Raw genomic sequence first — 18437 nt, 5'->3', positions numbered from 1 at the left:
CTGGTCCTTCTGTATTTTTATTTGGGTCTCCCAAAGCCCTCATCTTCAGCAAAGGATCGTTACCTTGTCGTGGTGCTGGAGCTTGAGCACCTCAACGATGCCATGAGCTAAACCGTGAAGGGCCACCCTAGACGAGAAGGTCATGACAGAAAGGTCAGACTAAATGCAATACTTGGGGAAGGTAATGGCAACCCACCCCAGTATTCTTGCCGTGAAAACTAAATGGATCAGTACAATCAGAGATATGTCGGTATACCATCAGAAGATGAGACCCCCAGGTCAGATGGTCAAAATGCTACTGGGGAGGAACAGAGGATGAGTTCAACTAGCCCCAGACGTGATGACGCAGCTAGCTCAAAGCCGAAAGGATGGCTAGCGGCTGACGGTGCTGGTGGTGAATGGCGAATCCAATGTTCTAAGGATCAACACACCATTGGAACCTGGAATGTAAGATCTATGAGCCAGGGCAAATTGGATGTGGTTATTGGTGAGATGTCAAGATTAAAGATAGACATTTTGGGCGTCAGTGAACTGAAATGGACTGGAATGGGCCACTTCACATCAAATGACCACCAGATCTACTAGTGTGGAAAAGAGGACCACAGAAGAAATGGAGTAGCCTTCATAATTAATAGTCAAGTGGCTAAAGCAGTGCTTGGATACAATCCAAAAAACGATAGAATGATCTCAATTCGAATTCAGGGCAAGCCATCTAACATCACAGTGATCCAAATACACGCCCCAACCACAGATGCTGAAGAAGCTGAAGTAGAGCAGTTCTATGAGGATCTGCAGCACCTACTGGACAACATGCCTAAAAGAGATGTTATTTTCATCACGGGAGACTGAAATGCTAAGGTGGGCAGTCAGATGACACCTGGAATTACAGGTAAGCATGGCCTGGGAGAACAAAACGAAGCAGGACATAGGCTGATAGAATTTTGCCAGGACAACTCACTCTGCATAACAAACACTCTCTTCCAACAACCTAACAGATGGCTTTATACATGGACTTCACCAGATGGACAACACTGTAATCAGATTGACTACATCCTTTGCAGCCAAAGGTGGCGGACATCTATACAGTCGGTAAAAACAAGACCCAGAGCTGACTGTAGTTCAGATCATGAACTTCTTATTGCACAATTTAGGATCAGACTAAAGAAATTAGGGAAGACCCACAGATCAGCTAGATATGAGCTCACTAATATTCCTAAGGAATATGCAGTAGAGGTGAAGAATAGATTTAAGGGACTGGACTTAGTAGATAGGGTCCCGGAAGAACTCTGGACAGAAGTTTGCAACATTGTCCAGGAGGCGGCAACAAAGTACATCCCAAAGAAAGAGAAAACCAAGAAGACAAAATGGCTGTCTGCTGAGACACTAGAAGTAGCCCAAGAAAGAAGGAAAGCAAAAGGCAACAGTGATAGGGGGAGATATGCCCAATTAAATGCAAAATTTCAGAGGTTAGCCAGAAGAGATGAGGAATTATTTTTAAACAAGCAATGTGCGGAAGTGGAAGAAGACAATAGAATAGGAAGGACAAGAGACCTCTTCCAGAAAATAGAAACATTGGAGGTAAATTCCAGGCCAAAATGGGTATAATCAAAAACAAAGATGGCAAGAACCTAGCAGAAGAAGAAGAGATCAAGAAAAGGTGGCAAGAATATACGGAAGACCTGTATAGGAAGGATAACAATATCAGGGATAGCTTTGATGGTATGGTCAGTGAGCTAGAGCCAGACATCCTTAAGAGTGAGGTTGAACGTGCCTTAAGAAGCATTGCTAATAACAAGGCAGCAGGAGACGATGGTATTCCAGCTGAATTGTTCAAAATCTTGCGAGATTGATGCTGTCAAGGTAATGCATGCTATATGCCAGCAAATTTGGAAAACACAAGAATGGCCATCAGATTGGAAAAAATCAACTTATATCCCCATACCAAAAAAAGGGAAACACTAAAGAATACTCAAACTATCGAACCGGGGCACTTATTTCACATCTCAGTAAGGTAATGCTCAAGATCCTGAAAGGTAAACTTCAGCAATTCATGGAGCGAGAATTGCCAGATGTACAAGCTGGGTTTAGAAAAGGCAGAGGAACTAGAGACCAAATTGCCAATATCCGCTGGATAATGGAAAAAGCCAGGGAGTTTCAGAAAAACATCTATTTCTGTTTTATTGACTATTCTAAAGCCTTTGACTGTGTGGACCATAACAAATTGTGGCAAGTTCTTAGTGGTATGGGGATACCAAGTCATCTTGTCTGCCTCCTGAGGAATCTGTATAACGACCAAGTAGCAACAGTAAGAACAGACCACGGAACAACGGACTGGTTTAAGATCGGGAAAGGAGTACGGCAGGGCTGTATCCTCTCACCCTACCTATTCAACTTGTATGTAGAACACATCATGCAACGTGCTGGCTTGAGGAATCCAAGGCTGGAGATAAAATCGCTGGAGGAAACATTAACAATCAGATGATACCACTTCGATGGCTGAAAGCAAAGAGGAACTGAGGAACCTTATGATGAAGGTGAAAGAAGAAAATGCAAAAGCTGGCTTGCAGCTAAACGTCAAAAAACCCAAGTTTATGGCAACCAGCTTGATTGATAACTGGAAAATAGAGGGAGAAAACATAGAGGCAGTGAAAGACTTTGTATTTCTAGGTGCAAAGATTACTGCAGATGCTGACTGCAGTCAGGAAATCAGAAGACGTTTAATCCTTGGGAGAAGAGCAATGACAAATCTCAATAAAATAGTTAAGAGCAGAGACATCACACTGACAACAAAGGCCCGCATAGTTAAAGCAATGGTGTTCCCCGTAGTAACATATGGCTGCGAGAGCTGGACCATAAGGAAGGCTGAGAGAAGGAAGATTGATGCTTTTGAACTGTGGTATTGGAGGAGAATTCTGAGAGTGCCTTGGACTGCCAGAAGATCTAACCAGTCCATACTCCAGGAAATAAAGCCAGACTGCTCACTTGAGGGAACGATATTAAAGGCAAAACTGAAATACTTTGGCCACATAATGAGAAGACAGGACACCCTGGAGAAGATGCTGATGCTGGGGAGAGTGGAAGGCAAAAGGAAGAGGGGCCAACCAAGGGCAAGGTGGATGGATGATGTTCTAGAGGTGATGGACTCATCCCTGGGGGAGCTGGGGGTGTTGACGACCGACAGGAAGCTCTAGCGTGGGCTGGTCCATGAAGTCACGAAGAGTCGGAAGTGACTGAACGAATAAACAGCAACAACAAAAAAAGCCCTCATGAGCATCCTTCTCACTCAGAAGTGTTTTGTTTTAATTTTAGCTATAGTCTATGAAGATTAGGGTAGACCAATGTTTCTCAACCCTGGCAGCATGAAGATGTGTGGACTTCAGCTGCCAGAATTTCCCAGCCAGCTGCCAAGGTTGAGAAATGCTGGGTTAGATGGTTTCCCACCCTCTGTCTTTGATGACTGAGTCCTTTTAAGGCACAAAAGATGGCCTCATGCCAACACAAAGAATATGGAATATGAAGTCTGGTGAGCAGTGGGAAAACAGGAGTCTTCTCCCACGTTTTTCCCCACCTGCCTTCCCTCATCCTATATTTCTTTGTGTTTCTCACTGAAAATTCCTAGAAAACATGCAGGCGAGTCTCACCATGCGTATTAACCCCGTCTTGCCCGATGAAGAGATCTTAGAAATTGAAAAGCTTGCAACAGATTTGTTAGATTTCCACTGGCCTAATAAAGACATTGCCTCTATGAATTTCTGATTTATTAAAACAAGGAATTATTCCTTCCCTCTCTCTCTGTCTCTCTCTCACACACACACTTATGCAGGCATATAAGGTGTACAAGACTGAGAACTAAAAGATCAACTGTTCCCTTTAAATTCTGAAATGAAAACAGTTTTCTCTTCCAATATGTGGGGACTTGATATGAAGAAAGAAGAAAGAATTTCAGTAGGTCCAGATTTCTACTTTTATCCTCCGTAACACAGTTTAGTTTTTCCATCATCTCCCTCTGTCTATGGAAATGACAAGCTGATCTGGAGAACCGTTTGGTTCATGGTGTCTGCTGGGTGCAGTCCCAAAAAATCAAGATGGCAGTTACGACAGTTGCACATAAAAAATGGGTGAAGCTTTGATTACAATGTTGCAAGTTTCATCTTGGCTTTTTCGACTGCATCCTGCCAACACTTCTGGTTTGATTCCTATGCCTATGCTCTTTCTCAGGTAGATAGAAACCAGCCCATTGCTTTCTACCAAAATCAGAGTGTATCTTTAGATAAGCTAAAGAAAAATTTGCTCTGATTCCCATATCATAGTTTAGGGGAGCAAATTTTTAAATCTGGATTAGCGGATGAAGTTCAATTCATCTGCTCTAACTCAGATATTTCTGGAATCACAATTGAAACGGGCGTGCAGTTGTTGGTTTTTTAAAAAAAATCTCTGACACCTATGTTTAAATGCATGCACACACATGTACACCCCAAACACATTCTTGATGCTTAGTTTCCAAAACAGCTTCTGGAGTGAGGGTGGGTGGTGTTTCCTGCAGAGAACTGAGGATGTAGCAAGTCCTCACAGCAGATTAGAAAGACTGACATATAATCATCATCTGTGAATGGCAGTTTGAGTCATTTTTCCCCCTCTGAAATAAATATTCTTTCACTTCTGAACTCCTCCAGCTTGTTAAAAAATAATCACAAAACAGAGAATGCAGAAAGGAGACATAATAACTGGCAGATATTCATTATCTCAGCAAGTGAGATTGGTGGGGTGGATCTTCTGCAGCTTGCCTTTCTGAGAGATAAGTAAAAAAACTCAGTGTGCAAGGAGGAGGAAGGAAATAGAGCAAGAAATAAAACTTGCCTGTAGCACCATGAGCAGTTTTTCACACCTACACAATGGTTGAATAACATCTTGTGTGTCTAAGGTAAGTTAATACCCTTACTGTGTCCTTCTGTAGGCTGTACAGTGAGAGACAGATACAGTGGTGTTCACAAGAGCGGGCCTTGCATCCTACAGTCACAACCACCATCTTGACTCAGTCTTGTGGATGCCCCTGGACAGGCATACACATGCTTTTTCATAAAGAATCGTTCTTTATTTGCAGAGTTTATAACTCATACCAATCAAACTGGCTCTGAACAGCATACAGTTCCCAAAATGTGTCACTTGAGTTCAAGGCAGGCAAGACAGACTTCAAACCAAACAAAAAAAACATAAATCACAATTCAACTGTACAGAAACCAGCAACCTAAACTTTCAAAACCAAAGGAACAACTGACTGTGCAGAGGGATAGTCACAGCAACTCTACCCCCAAGGTTTGATGGCACAATCAGATCTTTACAGACTTTTTGAAAGTCGGGGGGCATTTGAACATCTGGGAGAATACTATTTCATAATGACTGAAAATGCATGCTTCTGTGGCCACAATAGATGACAATCTTTGAGTGAGGGAGAGAAAACCCACCCTATTAGGTCTTACTGGGTGGGCAGATGCTTCCAAAAGAAGGTAGGACCACAGATATCCAGGTCCTGAACCACGAAGGGCTTTGATTGTGACAACAAGCACCTTGAATTGCACCTGGAGGACAACTGGGTACCACTGCAGCTCTCAAAGTAGAGGTGTTATATAGGCATCTTGAGGCTCATCCATAACTACTCAAGACACTGCATTCTGGGCCAACTGTAGCTTCTGAATGTTCTTCCAGGGCAGCCCTGAGTACAGCATGTTGCAACAGTCTATTAAAGAGATAACAAAGACATGAATGACTGTGGCTTGGTTAGAGCTGCCATCTGCTCTTCAAGCAGTGGATTTCAAGAGCTTCCCAGATTGTGAACTGGTCCTGTTTAGGGAAGTATGACCCTATTAAGAACTAAAGATGGAACCCACCATATCCCCAAACGTAGCTGATGGGGATACTTGGGGAATCTTTTTTTTCCCCCTGCCCTCTACTTCTTCCTCTCTGCTGGATACCAAGACAAAGGCTGAAGAGTACAAGGAACCCCAGGAACGTAATTCCCCAGGACTTACAGGCCTCATGCCCCAAGAATTCTGGAGTGAGGAGTCTAAAGGAAGGAGAAATATGAGGGGGAAAGAGCATTCTGCTGACTTCTCCAGACACACTAGGAGAAGGGAAGAAGGGGTGGTAGAGAAATAAGAGGCAGGGAGGTTGTGGTGCGCTAAATTCCAGTATGGTGGATTCTGACGGAATGTTAGAAAAAAATTCTTAAGGATAAGAGTTGTCTGATGGTGAAACCAATTTGCAAGGATGACTAAGAGTGTCTCTTCATTGGATACATTCATGTGGAGGCTGAACAGCCGTCTGTTGGAAATGTTTCCATTTGGGCTGCTGCGTTGAATCTGGGGGTTGAATTCAATGGCCTGAATGGCCCCATCCAACCTTAGAATGATTTGCAAGTAGAGACAAGCCTAGTTCACTTCCAAGTGGAACACAGAAAGCTATCAGAAAAAGATTGCGCGTAAGTGCATATCTGAGTAATAAAAGTGCAATGCAATGCAAGTATAATTTTTAGGGAATCTAAAGGGAATACAATAGGCCCAATCATAACACCTACACACATCATCTTTCTATCACATATATTGAAGTCCTTGCGTTATAACTGCTCATTAACTTTGAGAAGCTCATTCTTTGCTTTGGTAGCTAGCTTAATGGCAAATTGAGAGGTAGCAAAGAGAGAGAGGAAAAAGAAACAGCACAGAATACATTATTTTTGATTGAGCGTTGGGCAATTTATGGCCCTTCACATATTATCCAACTTACTGCCAGCAATAGTTAAGAGAAAGGGATACTGGGACTTGTAGTTCAGCAACATTTGGAAGGCCACAGTGCATCCCTTCCCCTGAAGACCCAATCCAGTTTTCCGCAATCTCTTCCTAGCTCTGGAACAACTGCCCAGCCTCTTGCACCCTTCTGCTCTTTGATCACGGTGGATGGCGGGGAGGTACAGGATGGATTATTCGAACCATTGGAAAGGTTGCTCAAAAGCTGATCTTTCCTGGGAATCACAATAACATGCATGGACCCTACTTCCTCTGTCCTTTTCCTTGGCAGGACTCCATAGACCAGGTCATCCAACTGGTCACTGCCATTGTCAGTAATTCCGACTGTAAGGAGGAGGAGGACCTAGTGGTGTTGGGGAGAAATTTCAGGAAGTCCAGATGAGGAGACGAGCAAGGGGAGAGACTCCATGATCTTCCCTAGGCTCCCATTCTTGAGGAAGCTTCCACACTAACAGAGGAGGAGGAGAGAACTGAGGCAATAGAAGTCTCTCTGATTCCTATTTCTGATGATCATACAGTAATTGGATCTGTCAGTCTCCACAATCAAACGTTTGAGAAGACGTCTAATTGTGTTCGTCTGCAATAGAACCGGAGCGAGTCAACACGAGTCAAGAGAAGAGAGGGGAGGGGGAATGCAAGGAGTGTGAAAAGATGGTGTTTGGGCTCCAGGAGGGAGTCAAGGACATTTCAGTGGAGACATCTGTGGCTGGCAGTGTTGGCCATTAGGAGGAGGAGGGGGAAGAAAAGGGGGAGGGGAATTGCCTGATACTGGAATGTTTGTTTGGGGTTTTGAGTGGGAATTTCCAATTGCAGCTTTTTCATTGTTCTGTGCGCTTGTTCTCAATAAACCTAAATTCTGCATATAGCTATTGTGCATGAGTTGGGGGAATGGTGAAACTGAGGGTGCCAGTTCTTACAGGATCTGAGAAGCTGCCTCAGTTCCCCATACAGTTGAGTTGTGAGGAGAGGGAGGTGGTTTCAGGAAGAGGTGGTTCCCGGAAGAGAGTGGTTTCTGGAAGAGAGGGAATTGAGAATGGACAGGAGAGAGTGATGCTATCATAGCTCCATTTGGGGCAGGAAACTCTCAGCTTTACTTGCAGTCATTATGTAGCTAGACAGAGGAACAGGAATGCAAAGAATGTAAACAGGCAAATGTCTTCAATTGTTAGGGTGGGGATGAGTGAGAAAAGGAAATTCAGAACTTCTCATAGGCAGCAGCACTGTAAAAAAGCATGAAAGACTTGAAGTATGACTGAGTATAAATTCTGTGCCATCTTTCCCAGCCACTCAAAGGTTGTCAAATATCTGACATGGCTCCTGTCCTGTGTATAGTATATAATAAAGAAATACTTTCCCACTAAATGATCCTTGTCTGACAACTGGAATCTTGTACCAAGTTCTCTGTTTCTGTTACATAATACAATGTCATTCACTAATGTGAAGGATGGAGCTATGATGGGGACATGTCGCCTCACACTGACATCATCAGGACATGGGGAAAATGTCATTACATTTTCCATTACTACAGTATGGAAAAGGGAAGTTGAGTACAAGAACATGGCTTTCAGGGGCAGGTTGGTGTTTCTGAAAATGGGCGTTTCCCTCTAGACAGGGTTGGTTTTAGGCTAAGCCCAGGTAGGCACTGTCGAAGGGTACTAAAGCTTCTGGGATGCCATCGCTGCCCTTCATCTGAATCATTCTACAAATACAAATCCTTGCATCAGCAGGAGGTGGTGCCATCAATTGCTGTGGGGCTAGGAGTCCCATATACCCTGGAGCTGGCACTGCCTAGAGCTGCAATACTTACTCAGTGTTAGATTAAAGTGAAATAAAAACAAAAAGAAATGGATCATACAGCAATTACAGAAAAATCTAACACAGACTGAGCCATTCCAACAAGTAGCTTCAGTGGTATTGTTTTAATAAGCCAATATGTTTGGTACTGTGTCAGTGTGTTTGTTAATTTTTTTTATTACAACTTCCTTTTAAAAAGTCTATTAATTAGCTCTTTTTGTAAGCTGGCGAATTGTCCTCATTATTTCCCCATGGTATGTTCTAAAATGCTTTATCTGTTGCCTGCCCAAGTTTGCAACTGTGATTTAAACATCCTTGCTGAGTCCATGTTCCAGTGTAGAGCCCATGTTCCTCCTTGAATTCAGGACTTTTTTTTAAGCACTGGGACTTACCTGATTGGAAACATAGCTTAGCTTCTTATGCTGAGATCCAGGTCTACAGTATGAAATCTGGTGGAAAGTTACAAGTCAATGAAATCAAGTAAAATTGGAAACTTAACTTAGCTTCTAGTAATGAGGTATAAGCCTGGGCTGTTGAGATACAAGTCTGTGAAATCAAGCAAGATTGGAAATTTAGCTTAGCTTTTAGTGATGAGGTACAAGTCTATGAGATAGAAAAGGGAAGTCCTTGAATTTTTGTTACTTAGCATTCATCTCTACATTGTCATTTCAGCTCATGTGCTCTTCCATCCAGAAAGCACTGTTCGATGAGGAGGACCAAGTGAAGAAGCTTCAGCAAAAGGTGGCAAGCCTGGAGAAACGCAATAAGCAGCTACAAGATCGAGTGAAGAAAGTCAAGAGGTTGCTCAGGCAAGCCAGGAAGAACGGCAGGCACGTGGAGCTGATTAATCAGAAGCTCAATGAGAAGCTGGCCTCCATAGGGGTTCAGTTCCCCTACATAAACTCCTTAAAGCAAGCACATTCTCATGCCACTTATCTTAAAGTGTAAGACCAAGTGTGGCACTGTGAACAACAGTCTTAGTGATTGAACGGCATGCCCTTCTCCACCCAATCTTATCTTGCAAAAGAGTCATAGTGCATTCAAAGTCTTTGGCTTTCAACTGTGCAGGATTTGCACCTCAAGTGGATATTTAACATGCTTTGAACCTTCTGCATAAACAATGGTTCAAATTTTGCCTGGGATGAAGTTGTCTTCAGAAAGTGGGGAAAAATGCTCCTACCTGAGAACAACTAGGAATGAGTTTATGAACCATTATTAAGTGGGCTTGAGTCTTGGATGGGCCCAGTGATAAAGGATTACTCTAGAATGTAGCTGAAACTCTAAAGGGGGTTGAACCTGTTCCAAATGTTGGGACAGGAAATGACCAAGGGCTCCATGCAAGCTTATTCAAGAAGCAGAAGAGACTAAGTGTAAATAATAAAAAAGTATACATAATCCTAATCATGTGAAAGTCTTGGTATTAATGCAGTGAATACTGAAACTGGCTTGTGATGAGTAAAACTAACTTCTGTCCAAAGTTATTTGTGGATACGTTTAAAGATAGGCTTCAAAAGAAGCTTCTAACGTACTTACTTCCAGTAACACTATACCATATCTAGAATGAAATCCAACCCTGCATGTTTTTTTCTGCTGATCACTGGTACTCTAGCTTTTCAAAACTACATTCTCTTTACATCTATCTTTTTTCTATTACACTTAAAATCATGCTAACCCTCATGTCACATATGTAGGTTTCACATTCTTTCCTTGTATTCACTTCAACAGTCAAACTCTTGTCTTCTTTTCTTTGTAAAATTAAGAATGTACATTAACTGTTTTGGAAACAGCCTCCCTGCTATTACTGCAAAGGTTTGGAACTTGAGATCCTGTGGGCTTCATGTTCAACTGAACATGCAAATGAGTTTGCAACTCCCCTTTCCATCACAAGTTGGGAGAGAAGATCACTCCCCCACCCCCAAGTTGATACCTTCTAGGTGGACAATCAGTTCTTTTATTGTTAACCAACTTGGCCAAAGTATGATGAAGTTTTGCTGGCCAAGTTTTGCTTGCTCTGGTAGGTGCTCTCAAGCACAGAAAAGCCAGGGACTAAAGTTCTCATCTTTGTTTATTGGTCACTCTATCATTGTCCTCTCCTCCCTGTTCTAGCAAACAAGACAACTTCCATTTTATTTCTTGTAGGTTGGGAAGAGAAGATTGAGTTGCTATTTGGCAAATATATCCATCCTATATCTTTGAGGTCATGTTGCTACAATCCAAGCTGGGCTGGAGTCAGGGATGCATTTAACCCCCACCAATATCAGCAGGGCATTAAAATGAAGCTGATTTATACATGTACAGAGTTTTAAAGCTAAGAGAAACTATTTTACTACTAATTTGCCATAATTTGATTTTTTTAAAGTATGAAGGTGGGTGTTTTAAAAACAAACTCAATTTGCAAACATTTTCTCTCTGTGTTTTTTTTGCAGTGGATAGCTGAAGTCTATCCACTGCATCATATGACTAAGTTAATCGACTTGGGTTTGGTCCATTCTTGATGACTGACAATCAAGAATGAACTTCTTTGTCAATTAACTTGTTTCAGATTATAGATCTTAAACACCGTATATACCAAAAGGAAGCAAAGATGACAGAGAACAATTTTCCAAATGTCTTCTTCTTCTTAAGGTAAAGGTAAAGGTTTCCCTTGACATGAAGTCCAGCCGTGTCCGACTCTAGGGGGCGGTGCTCATCTCCGTTTCAAAGCCGAAGAGCCTGCGTTTGTCCGTAGACACTTCCGTGGTCATGTGGCCGGCTTGACTAAACGGAATGCCATTACCTGCCCGCCGAAGCGGTACCTATTAATCTACTCACATTTACATGTTTTCGAACTGCTAGGTTTGGCAGGAGCTGGGACTAGCAACGGGAGCTCACCCTGTCACACGGATTCGAACCACCGACTTTCCGATCTTCCGATCGGCAAGTTCAGCAGCTCAGCGGTTTAACCCGCAGCGCCACCGCGTCCCATCTCTTCTTCTTAAGGCACCCCATATTTCTTTATGCACAAACCAGCCACGTTTAGGACAAAGTCTGCAAAGCTTGCTCAGTCCAAAGCAGACTTGCCAACTTGCCAGGTCTTGAAATTTCAGCTCCCTTTTCACATAGAATTTTAAATAATAAAGATAACAGTGTTTGCCAAGATATATTCTACTGTGATTTTATTCCCCTTTGAGCTAAATAAGCCAAATCAAATCAAACAGAAACATTGTAGGCTAGGATACATAGGCTTCAAATGGCTAATTTTCCAAGCTATCACTATTCTGGATATATATATTTTTGCCCTCATCTGCTTGCACATTGACACTGGCATCCAGAAGTAACTAAGTATATCCAATCTCAGGAAATCTTTCCATTCCTTTGAGGGGGAAGGATATTGGGAAGTGGATCTGGGTATTCTGAATCCCTCCCCCTCTCCTTTTGCAAAACAGACAGGGTTATAAAACAGATGGGGCTCTGCCAGCAGCTTGCACTGTATGGGTGCTGCCCTTTTTCTACTAATATCAGTTGAGCCAAAATGTGACTATACCATTTCCTCCCACACAATGGCCTTTTCCCTTCTTTTCAAAGTCTAAGAACAGATGCAGTAAGGTGAGGATGAGGAAGGAACGATAAAGCATTGTTTCTGCCTGCCCCCCCTCCCCCCAGGGATAACTGGGAGAACTGTTTGACTCATGGAGAACCCTGTATTTGGCAAAGGATCCAGCAGAATAACCTGGATGGTCAAGAAAGTCAAGATGACAGCTACAACAGTGTGATTGAAGCTCTACTTGGGTTTTTTTTAATGTGTGTCATGGACATGTGAAGCTTTGCAGCATTGTGGGCACCATCTTGATTTTTTTGGCCACGTCCTGTGGACACTCCTGATCCTAGATCAGGGCTGCAACTGGGGGGGGGGCAAGTGGGGCATGAGCCCCAGGTGCTGCACTGGGGGGGCGCCAAAATGAGCAGTGGGGGGGTGCCAAAATGGGCGTGGAATCCATGTTTGCCCTGGGTGACACAGACCCTAGTTGCGGCCCTGTCCTAGATTAGGGGTAGTTTTGAATTTGCATATACAAATCATTGCAAAGTTCATTGCACATTATAGGTCCATCCTCTGGATCAGCATTTCATCCTTGGACTCATCTCTAGATCCAACACATGAAGCTCTGTCTGATGGGACTTGATGGTCTTGTAAAAGGCAGGGAAGATCTTCAAGGCTAGGTCTGATCATTCATGCAGAGAAGATGCAGTTGGAGGAACAAGGGGACCAGATCAAACTCTGCAGAGGCCAGAGTAAGCAGACTGAGGAGAAATGTCTGCTAATTCTCAGTCAAGAATATGCTTTGTATCTCATGCAGCCTCCTTGCCCTGATGTGAAGATGCTCCACTGTTTCCAGAAGATACATCCTTATGCTAATGACTATCCCCTCCAGCTGAGGAATTCCCAAGATGGCTTTAGGGATGCTGGTCTGGTCATGGCATTTTTCTTCTCATCCCAACTTAAGAGCTTTCATCCCTGGACAATCCGTGGAGGAGATTTGAGGTGATAAAATTGTGGGCAGCAATCTGCTTGGCCCCAGTTGGTTTGGCAGGTCTGTTGTGGGACCTTGAACTTGCTGCCTGTTCTGATTTAGCTGTACAAAAGAACCAAATCCAAGCTTACCTTGCTTGTCATTGGCCATAATTAAATATATTTGGACTTGAATCTGAAAAAGATTCTGCAGCCATATCATTTTCTTATTTTCAAATGGGCTGGTCAACTGTTGGAAAGCACAAAGCTGTGAAGTTGAGTAGTCCGTCCCTGGCTTAGCTCCATATCTGGATGTGTGATTGAAAGGACTTGGCTCTTGTACTTGGTTAGCCTACCTGGAGGGAAATTCCCTTCCTGGTGGATGTTGCTCCTTGTTTCCACTCCTCACATACAGTAATGTTCTTCCTGTACATTACAGTGAAACTCCAGCTTTCAACAACACTCATACAGAAATTGCATCTCAGCTGCACAAATTGGAATGACCACTAGATGGCAGCAGGAGACACAAAAACCCTAACTCTTTGCTGTCACCTAGTGGCTGAAATGTTGAATGGCCAATTCAAAAAGGAATAATAATAAATAATCAAATGGTTGATGTTCCAACAGGAAAGGAAAAAGAAGAGCAATGCATTGTATGGAATAACCAGAGCATTGTGCGTGGCTAAGTGGAGAGACTTTTCACATAGTAGATGGACTGGACAGAGTTGGAATTCCAGCAGGGGAAATAACAGATTCACCCGTCACAGCCCTTGGAATGCTGTGCCTGACAGCTGTATGGACAGCACAACACAGACCCGTTGCATGGTGAGGATGTGCCTGTGTGGACAACACAGTTTAGAGCAGCATGATTTCTTGCAGCTCCAGGATGGGATGGGAGGACAGCAAAGAAGCTCTGGGGATGTGACCTGTGTTATACATCTGGGGATGTGGCACTGAGCTCTCTAGTTTATGGAGCTTGCCTAAGTGCCCACTTGTGGAATTCAAACGCTTAAGTATGCATTTATCACATGCATCGGGATATTTAATACAACTTGGGAGAGCCATAGACTTGATCTTAATTGCTTACAGTTGAATTTAAAATAACTCATAATCCACAGAAGATGACTGTCTTATCTGGTGTTCCTCTTACTAAAGTGCTATTCAGTTGATGTTGTTTTACATAACTGTCAGCAAAAAGATAAGTAAATCAGTCGTTTCTATGAGATCTTTTCTAATGTATCTAAAAGAGTTCCCTGTTTTATACAGTATATGGAACATTTTTTTTAATGTTCACAGGCTATGGCCCCAACCCTCTCCTCAACAGATTGAATCACTCATATTGAAGGCTCTCTGAAAAAATAGGGAAAATTAGCCATTATAACTTAATTCCTAGCTAACCTTCTCCATGCTAGGGCTGTTTAGAACTAATGAGCTTTCCAGGCTAGTCAGTTTTACATAGTTTTACACTTTTACATAGTCCCATCTTTGCAGCGGATGTGACAAAGCCTTCTCTACATATGCTGGAAGAACAATTTTCTTGAACTAGTGTACTACAGATGGTGTTGACCGTAGAATCATAGAGTTGGAAGGGACCTTGAAGGTCTTCTAGTCCAACCCCTTGCCCAAGGCAGGAATCCTCATACCACCTTGGACAAGTGGTTGTCCAATCTTTTCTTGAAAACCTCCAGCGATGGAGCACCCACAACTCCAGGAGGAAAGCTGTTCCACTACTTAATAGTTCTCACTCTCAGGAAATTCCTCCTTGTTTCCAGGTTGGATCTTCCTCTGATGAGCTTCCACCCATTGCTTCTTGTCCTTCCCTCAGGTGCTATGGAGAATAAATTGATGCCCTCTTCCCTGTGGCCGCCCTTCAAGAATTAGAAGACCACCATCATGTTTGTTTCCCTCAGTTTTCTTTTAGTTATGCTAAACATGTTAATATGTTTTCTACTACAGATTAAGGTTACTATGGTAACTAATCATTTTGGCTGGGTGAAGAGGTTGAATTTAATTGTCCTCTTTTCGGATGTTAATTTTTGCACCTGGGGAGAAGAACTTGCCTGGACTTGTTTTAGTTTCAGTTTCCCTTCTGTGTAGGCATGTAGAGAGTTAAGCAGCTCTCACTGAGAGCCTGTAAGTATGTTTGCTTTCTGTAAATAAAATCATGCTTATAGAAATGCCTGGTGTGTGACTTTTCTGATCTCTCCTGGGCCAAAGGCTTTCCTAGCAATCTGCTAACAGGTTATGGGCCCAGTAAGCAGCCCAGTAAGCCCAGTAAAACCCAGAGAGAATAGAGAGATCAGCTCCACACCTCATGCACAATTTAAAGGCAGGTAGCAAAGACCTGTGAAGATTTTCTTTGGAGCCGCTTGGAGATTTTCCAGCAACTGCCAGTCTACAGGACAAAGAAGCCAGCTGAGGTGGCTTGCAAAAGAAGGAAGAAGCCATGGCTACCTCCCAGCCCTCAGCGATGCCTCTGGAGTGCCTATCAGAGACCAACTATTTCAATTGGGCCCTGAAGATGGAGATGTATCTTCGCAGAGAGAATCTTTGGCTGCCAGTTGGTGAGCAAAACCCCCAAAATCCCAGTGCTGAATGGCTGAGACAGGATGAGCGGGCTAGAGCCACCATTATCCTGGGAGTTGAGGACAATCAGCTAGTCCATGTGTGAGGTATGCAGTCTGCAAAGCAACTTTGGGATGCTTTGAGAGACTTGTATGTAAAGGCAACAGCAGGGAGTAAAGTTACCCTGACAAAAAAGCTGTACAAAGCCTACCTTGCAGAAGGAGATAGCCTTCCTGAGCACTGCATTATATTCAGCAGCTGTTTGTTGAATTGCAGGAGAGAGGAATGGAATTTACACCTCTCACAAAATCCTATATCCTCCTGTCCTCACTGAATGAAACATGGGACATGCTGATTTGTACCCTGGAGGCTATGCCTGAAGCAGACCTCACCCCATTGTATGTTACACAGTGCTTACTTGCTGAATGGGAGAAGAGAGAGGAAATATCCCCCCCATCTCTTCTGGAAAGCTGCAGTACCAGAAAACAAGGGAAAAGAAGGGAAAGGAAGCTGAGGCCACAGCGCTAGCCAGCCAGCAATGCTTCACTTGTGGTTCAGCTGGACATTTGCAGAAAGACTCTGCCTTGAGACCCAAGAGTAGAAAGACAGAGAAGAAGAACACAAGGGCAACACAGAAGAAGGCTCTTCAGACAACCCAAATTGCACAGGTTGCTGAGAAGGGTAATTCTGATGTATGGGTGTTAGATTCTGGGGCCAATTGTCATTTATGTAATTGTAAAAGCTCTTTTGTGTCACTGTCTAAAACTGAAAGACAAAGTGTATCTTTGGCTGATGGGTCTGTGACCAAAATTATGGGACAAGGTGACTTGTATTTATCCTGCTTGGGAGAAACTGTAAAAGGTGTGTTGTATGTGCCAAATTTACAATCAAACCTTTTATCTGTGGCACAATTGGCTGCAACAGGGTATATCATAACATTTAAGAAAAATGGTTGTGAGATACGTAAAAATGGGAAATTGTGTGCTACTGGTATATTAAAAGACTACTTGTACATTGTGCAAAATGCAAGGAAGCCAAGCTGCAAGGCTGCAGTTGGCAACACGCCATATCATGACCAATGTGTACACCTGATGCACAGGAGATTTGGTCATGCTAATTTCAAGTATATAGCACAAATGCCACAGCTGTGTGCTGACCTAAAGATAAAACCCTGTGATAAATACTTAGACTGTGTAGTTTGCAAAGAATGCAAAACACTAAAAGCTCCTGTGAGTAAGCACAGTGACAGAGTTACAACTAGACCTTTGGAAATTGTACATTCTGACATTATTAGTCCTTTTGCTCCAAGTCTTGGACAAGCAAGGTATGCAATGACCATCATTGATGATTTCTCAAGATACACATTCATCTACATCTTAAAACATAAAGATGAGGCATTTGAGAAATTTAAAGGTTTTGTGACGTGGGCAAATAGAAAATTCCCTAGGCCTGTATCTGCACTCCAATGTGATAGAGGAGGAGAGTACCTTTCTCATAAATTCAAAAGGTTCCTAATGGAAAAGGGGATAGAACAAATTCTTTCTAACCCTTACACCCCTCAGCAAAATGGTGTTGCTGAAAGAAAGGGCAGAACCTTGCAAAATGCGATGGAATGCATGCTTAAGGATTCACATTTATCTTTTAAGTATTGGGGAGAGGCCATATCTACTGCCTCTTATGTACAAAAGAGATTGTATAACTCTGTGATTCAGGACACTCCGTTCCATTTGTTTTATGGTGTGAAACCAAAGGTAAACCATCTAAGAGTGTTTGGTAGCACTGCTTGGGTTCATATTCCAAAACAACAGAGAAGGAAAGGAGGCCCCACAACAAAGAAAGCCATCTTTGTTGGCTATGAACAAAGCCAGAGGAGCTACAGGTTCATAGTGGGAGAGAAATTGATAATTAGCAAAAGTGCTTCTTTTGCTGAACAAAACTGGGGGAGATTAAATTCTAGCTCTCCAGTTGATCTGACCATCACAAGAGAACAGCAAGGACTTGCTGATGGTGATCTTTTGCCTGATGAGAACATTAAACCAGAAAAGTAAACTGAAGATCTGTCTGATGAGACAGATGCTTCTCAGGAAAGTGATAGGAGTCAAAATTTAAGCCCTGTATTACCTCACAGATCTCAGAGGAGTAATAAAGGCGTTCCTCCATCACGTTTTCAGGCTGAAACAGTAAAGGCTTTTCACATATTCACAGAACCTAAGTCTTTAGAACAAGTGAATGCTTTACCACCTGAGATTGCACAAAGTTGGCATTCTGCCATGCAACAGGAGTTAGCATCCTTGAAAGAAAATAAAACATGGAAACTGGTAAATCTACCTCCCAATGAATGCTGTCTAGGTTGCAGGTGGGTTTTCAAACTGAAAAGGGATGCTGATGGCAAAATCCAAAAATATAAAGCAAGGTTAGTTGCAAAAGGGTTCACTCAAAGGAAAGATTTAGACTTTGACAAGACTTTTGCACCAGTTACTAAAGGTGAATCAATTAGATTACTGTTAAAAGTTGCTGCACTCAAAGGAAAGTCAGTTCACCGCTATGACATTCAAACTGCATTTCTCTATGGTGATTTAGACCACAAATTATACATGCAGCAACCCCCTGTCTATGAAAAAGGGGAGAATCTAGTCTGTGAACTGCAGAAGTCAATCTATGGGAAAAAAGAAGCTGCTAGATCCTGGAACCAAAAATTAGATGAAAAACTGCAGAATTTTGTTTTTGAAAAAGGAAAAGCAGATTCATGTATATATATGAAGAAAGACAAACAAGGTTGTATGTATCTATGTATC

At 42.7% G+C, this 18437-nt stretch overlaps 1 protein-coding gene and 1 long non-coding RNA gene across 2 annotated transcripts in view; both read left to right on the top strand.

The window, feature by feature from the left end:
- Positions 1-10596, top strand: part of CCDC3 (coiled-coil domain containing 3) — a 64478-nt gene extending 53882 nt beyond the window's left edge. Inside the window, exons 3-4 of the mRNA XM_063309095.1 lie at positions 9264-10282; positions 10317-10596. Of these exons, the coding sequence (XP_063165165.1) occupies positions 9264-9539 (276 nt within the window). The 3' untranslated portion in view covers positions 9540-10282; positions 10317-10596. The remainder of the gene's footprint in view (positions 1-9263; positions 10283-10316) is intronic.
- A 469-nt stretch (positions 10597-11065) lies between these two features.
- Positions 11066-11727, top strand: LOC134501352 (uncharacterized). Its single transcript, XR_010068345.1, has 2 exons — positions 11066-11216; positions 11571-11727. It is a non-coding gene; the product is annotated as an uncharacterized LOC134501352 (long non-coding RNA).
- Positions 11728-18437: the final 6710 nt, after the last annotated feature.

Source organism: Candoia aspera, chromosome 7 (assembly GCF_035149785.1).
Source record: "Candoia aspera isolate rCanAsp1 chromosome 7, rCanAsp1.hap2, whole genome shotgun sequence".
NCBI classification, from domain to species: Eukaryota; Metazoa; Chordata; class Lepidosauria; order Squamata; family Boidae; genus Candoia; species Candoia aspera.
This window is presented reverse-complemented; position numbering and strand designations above follow the sequence as displayed.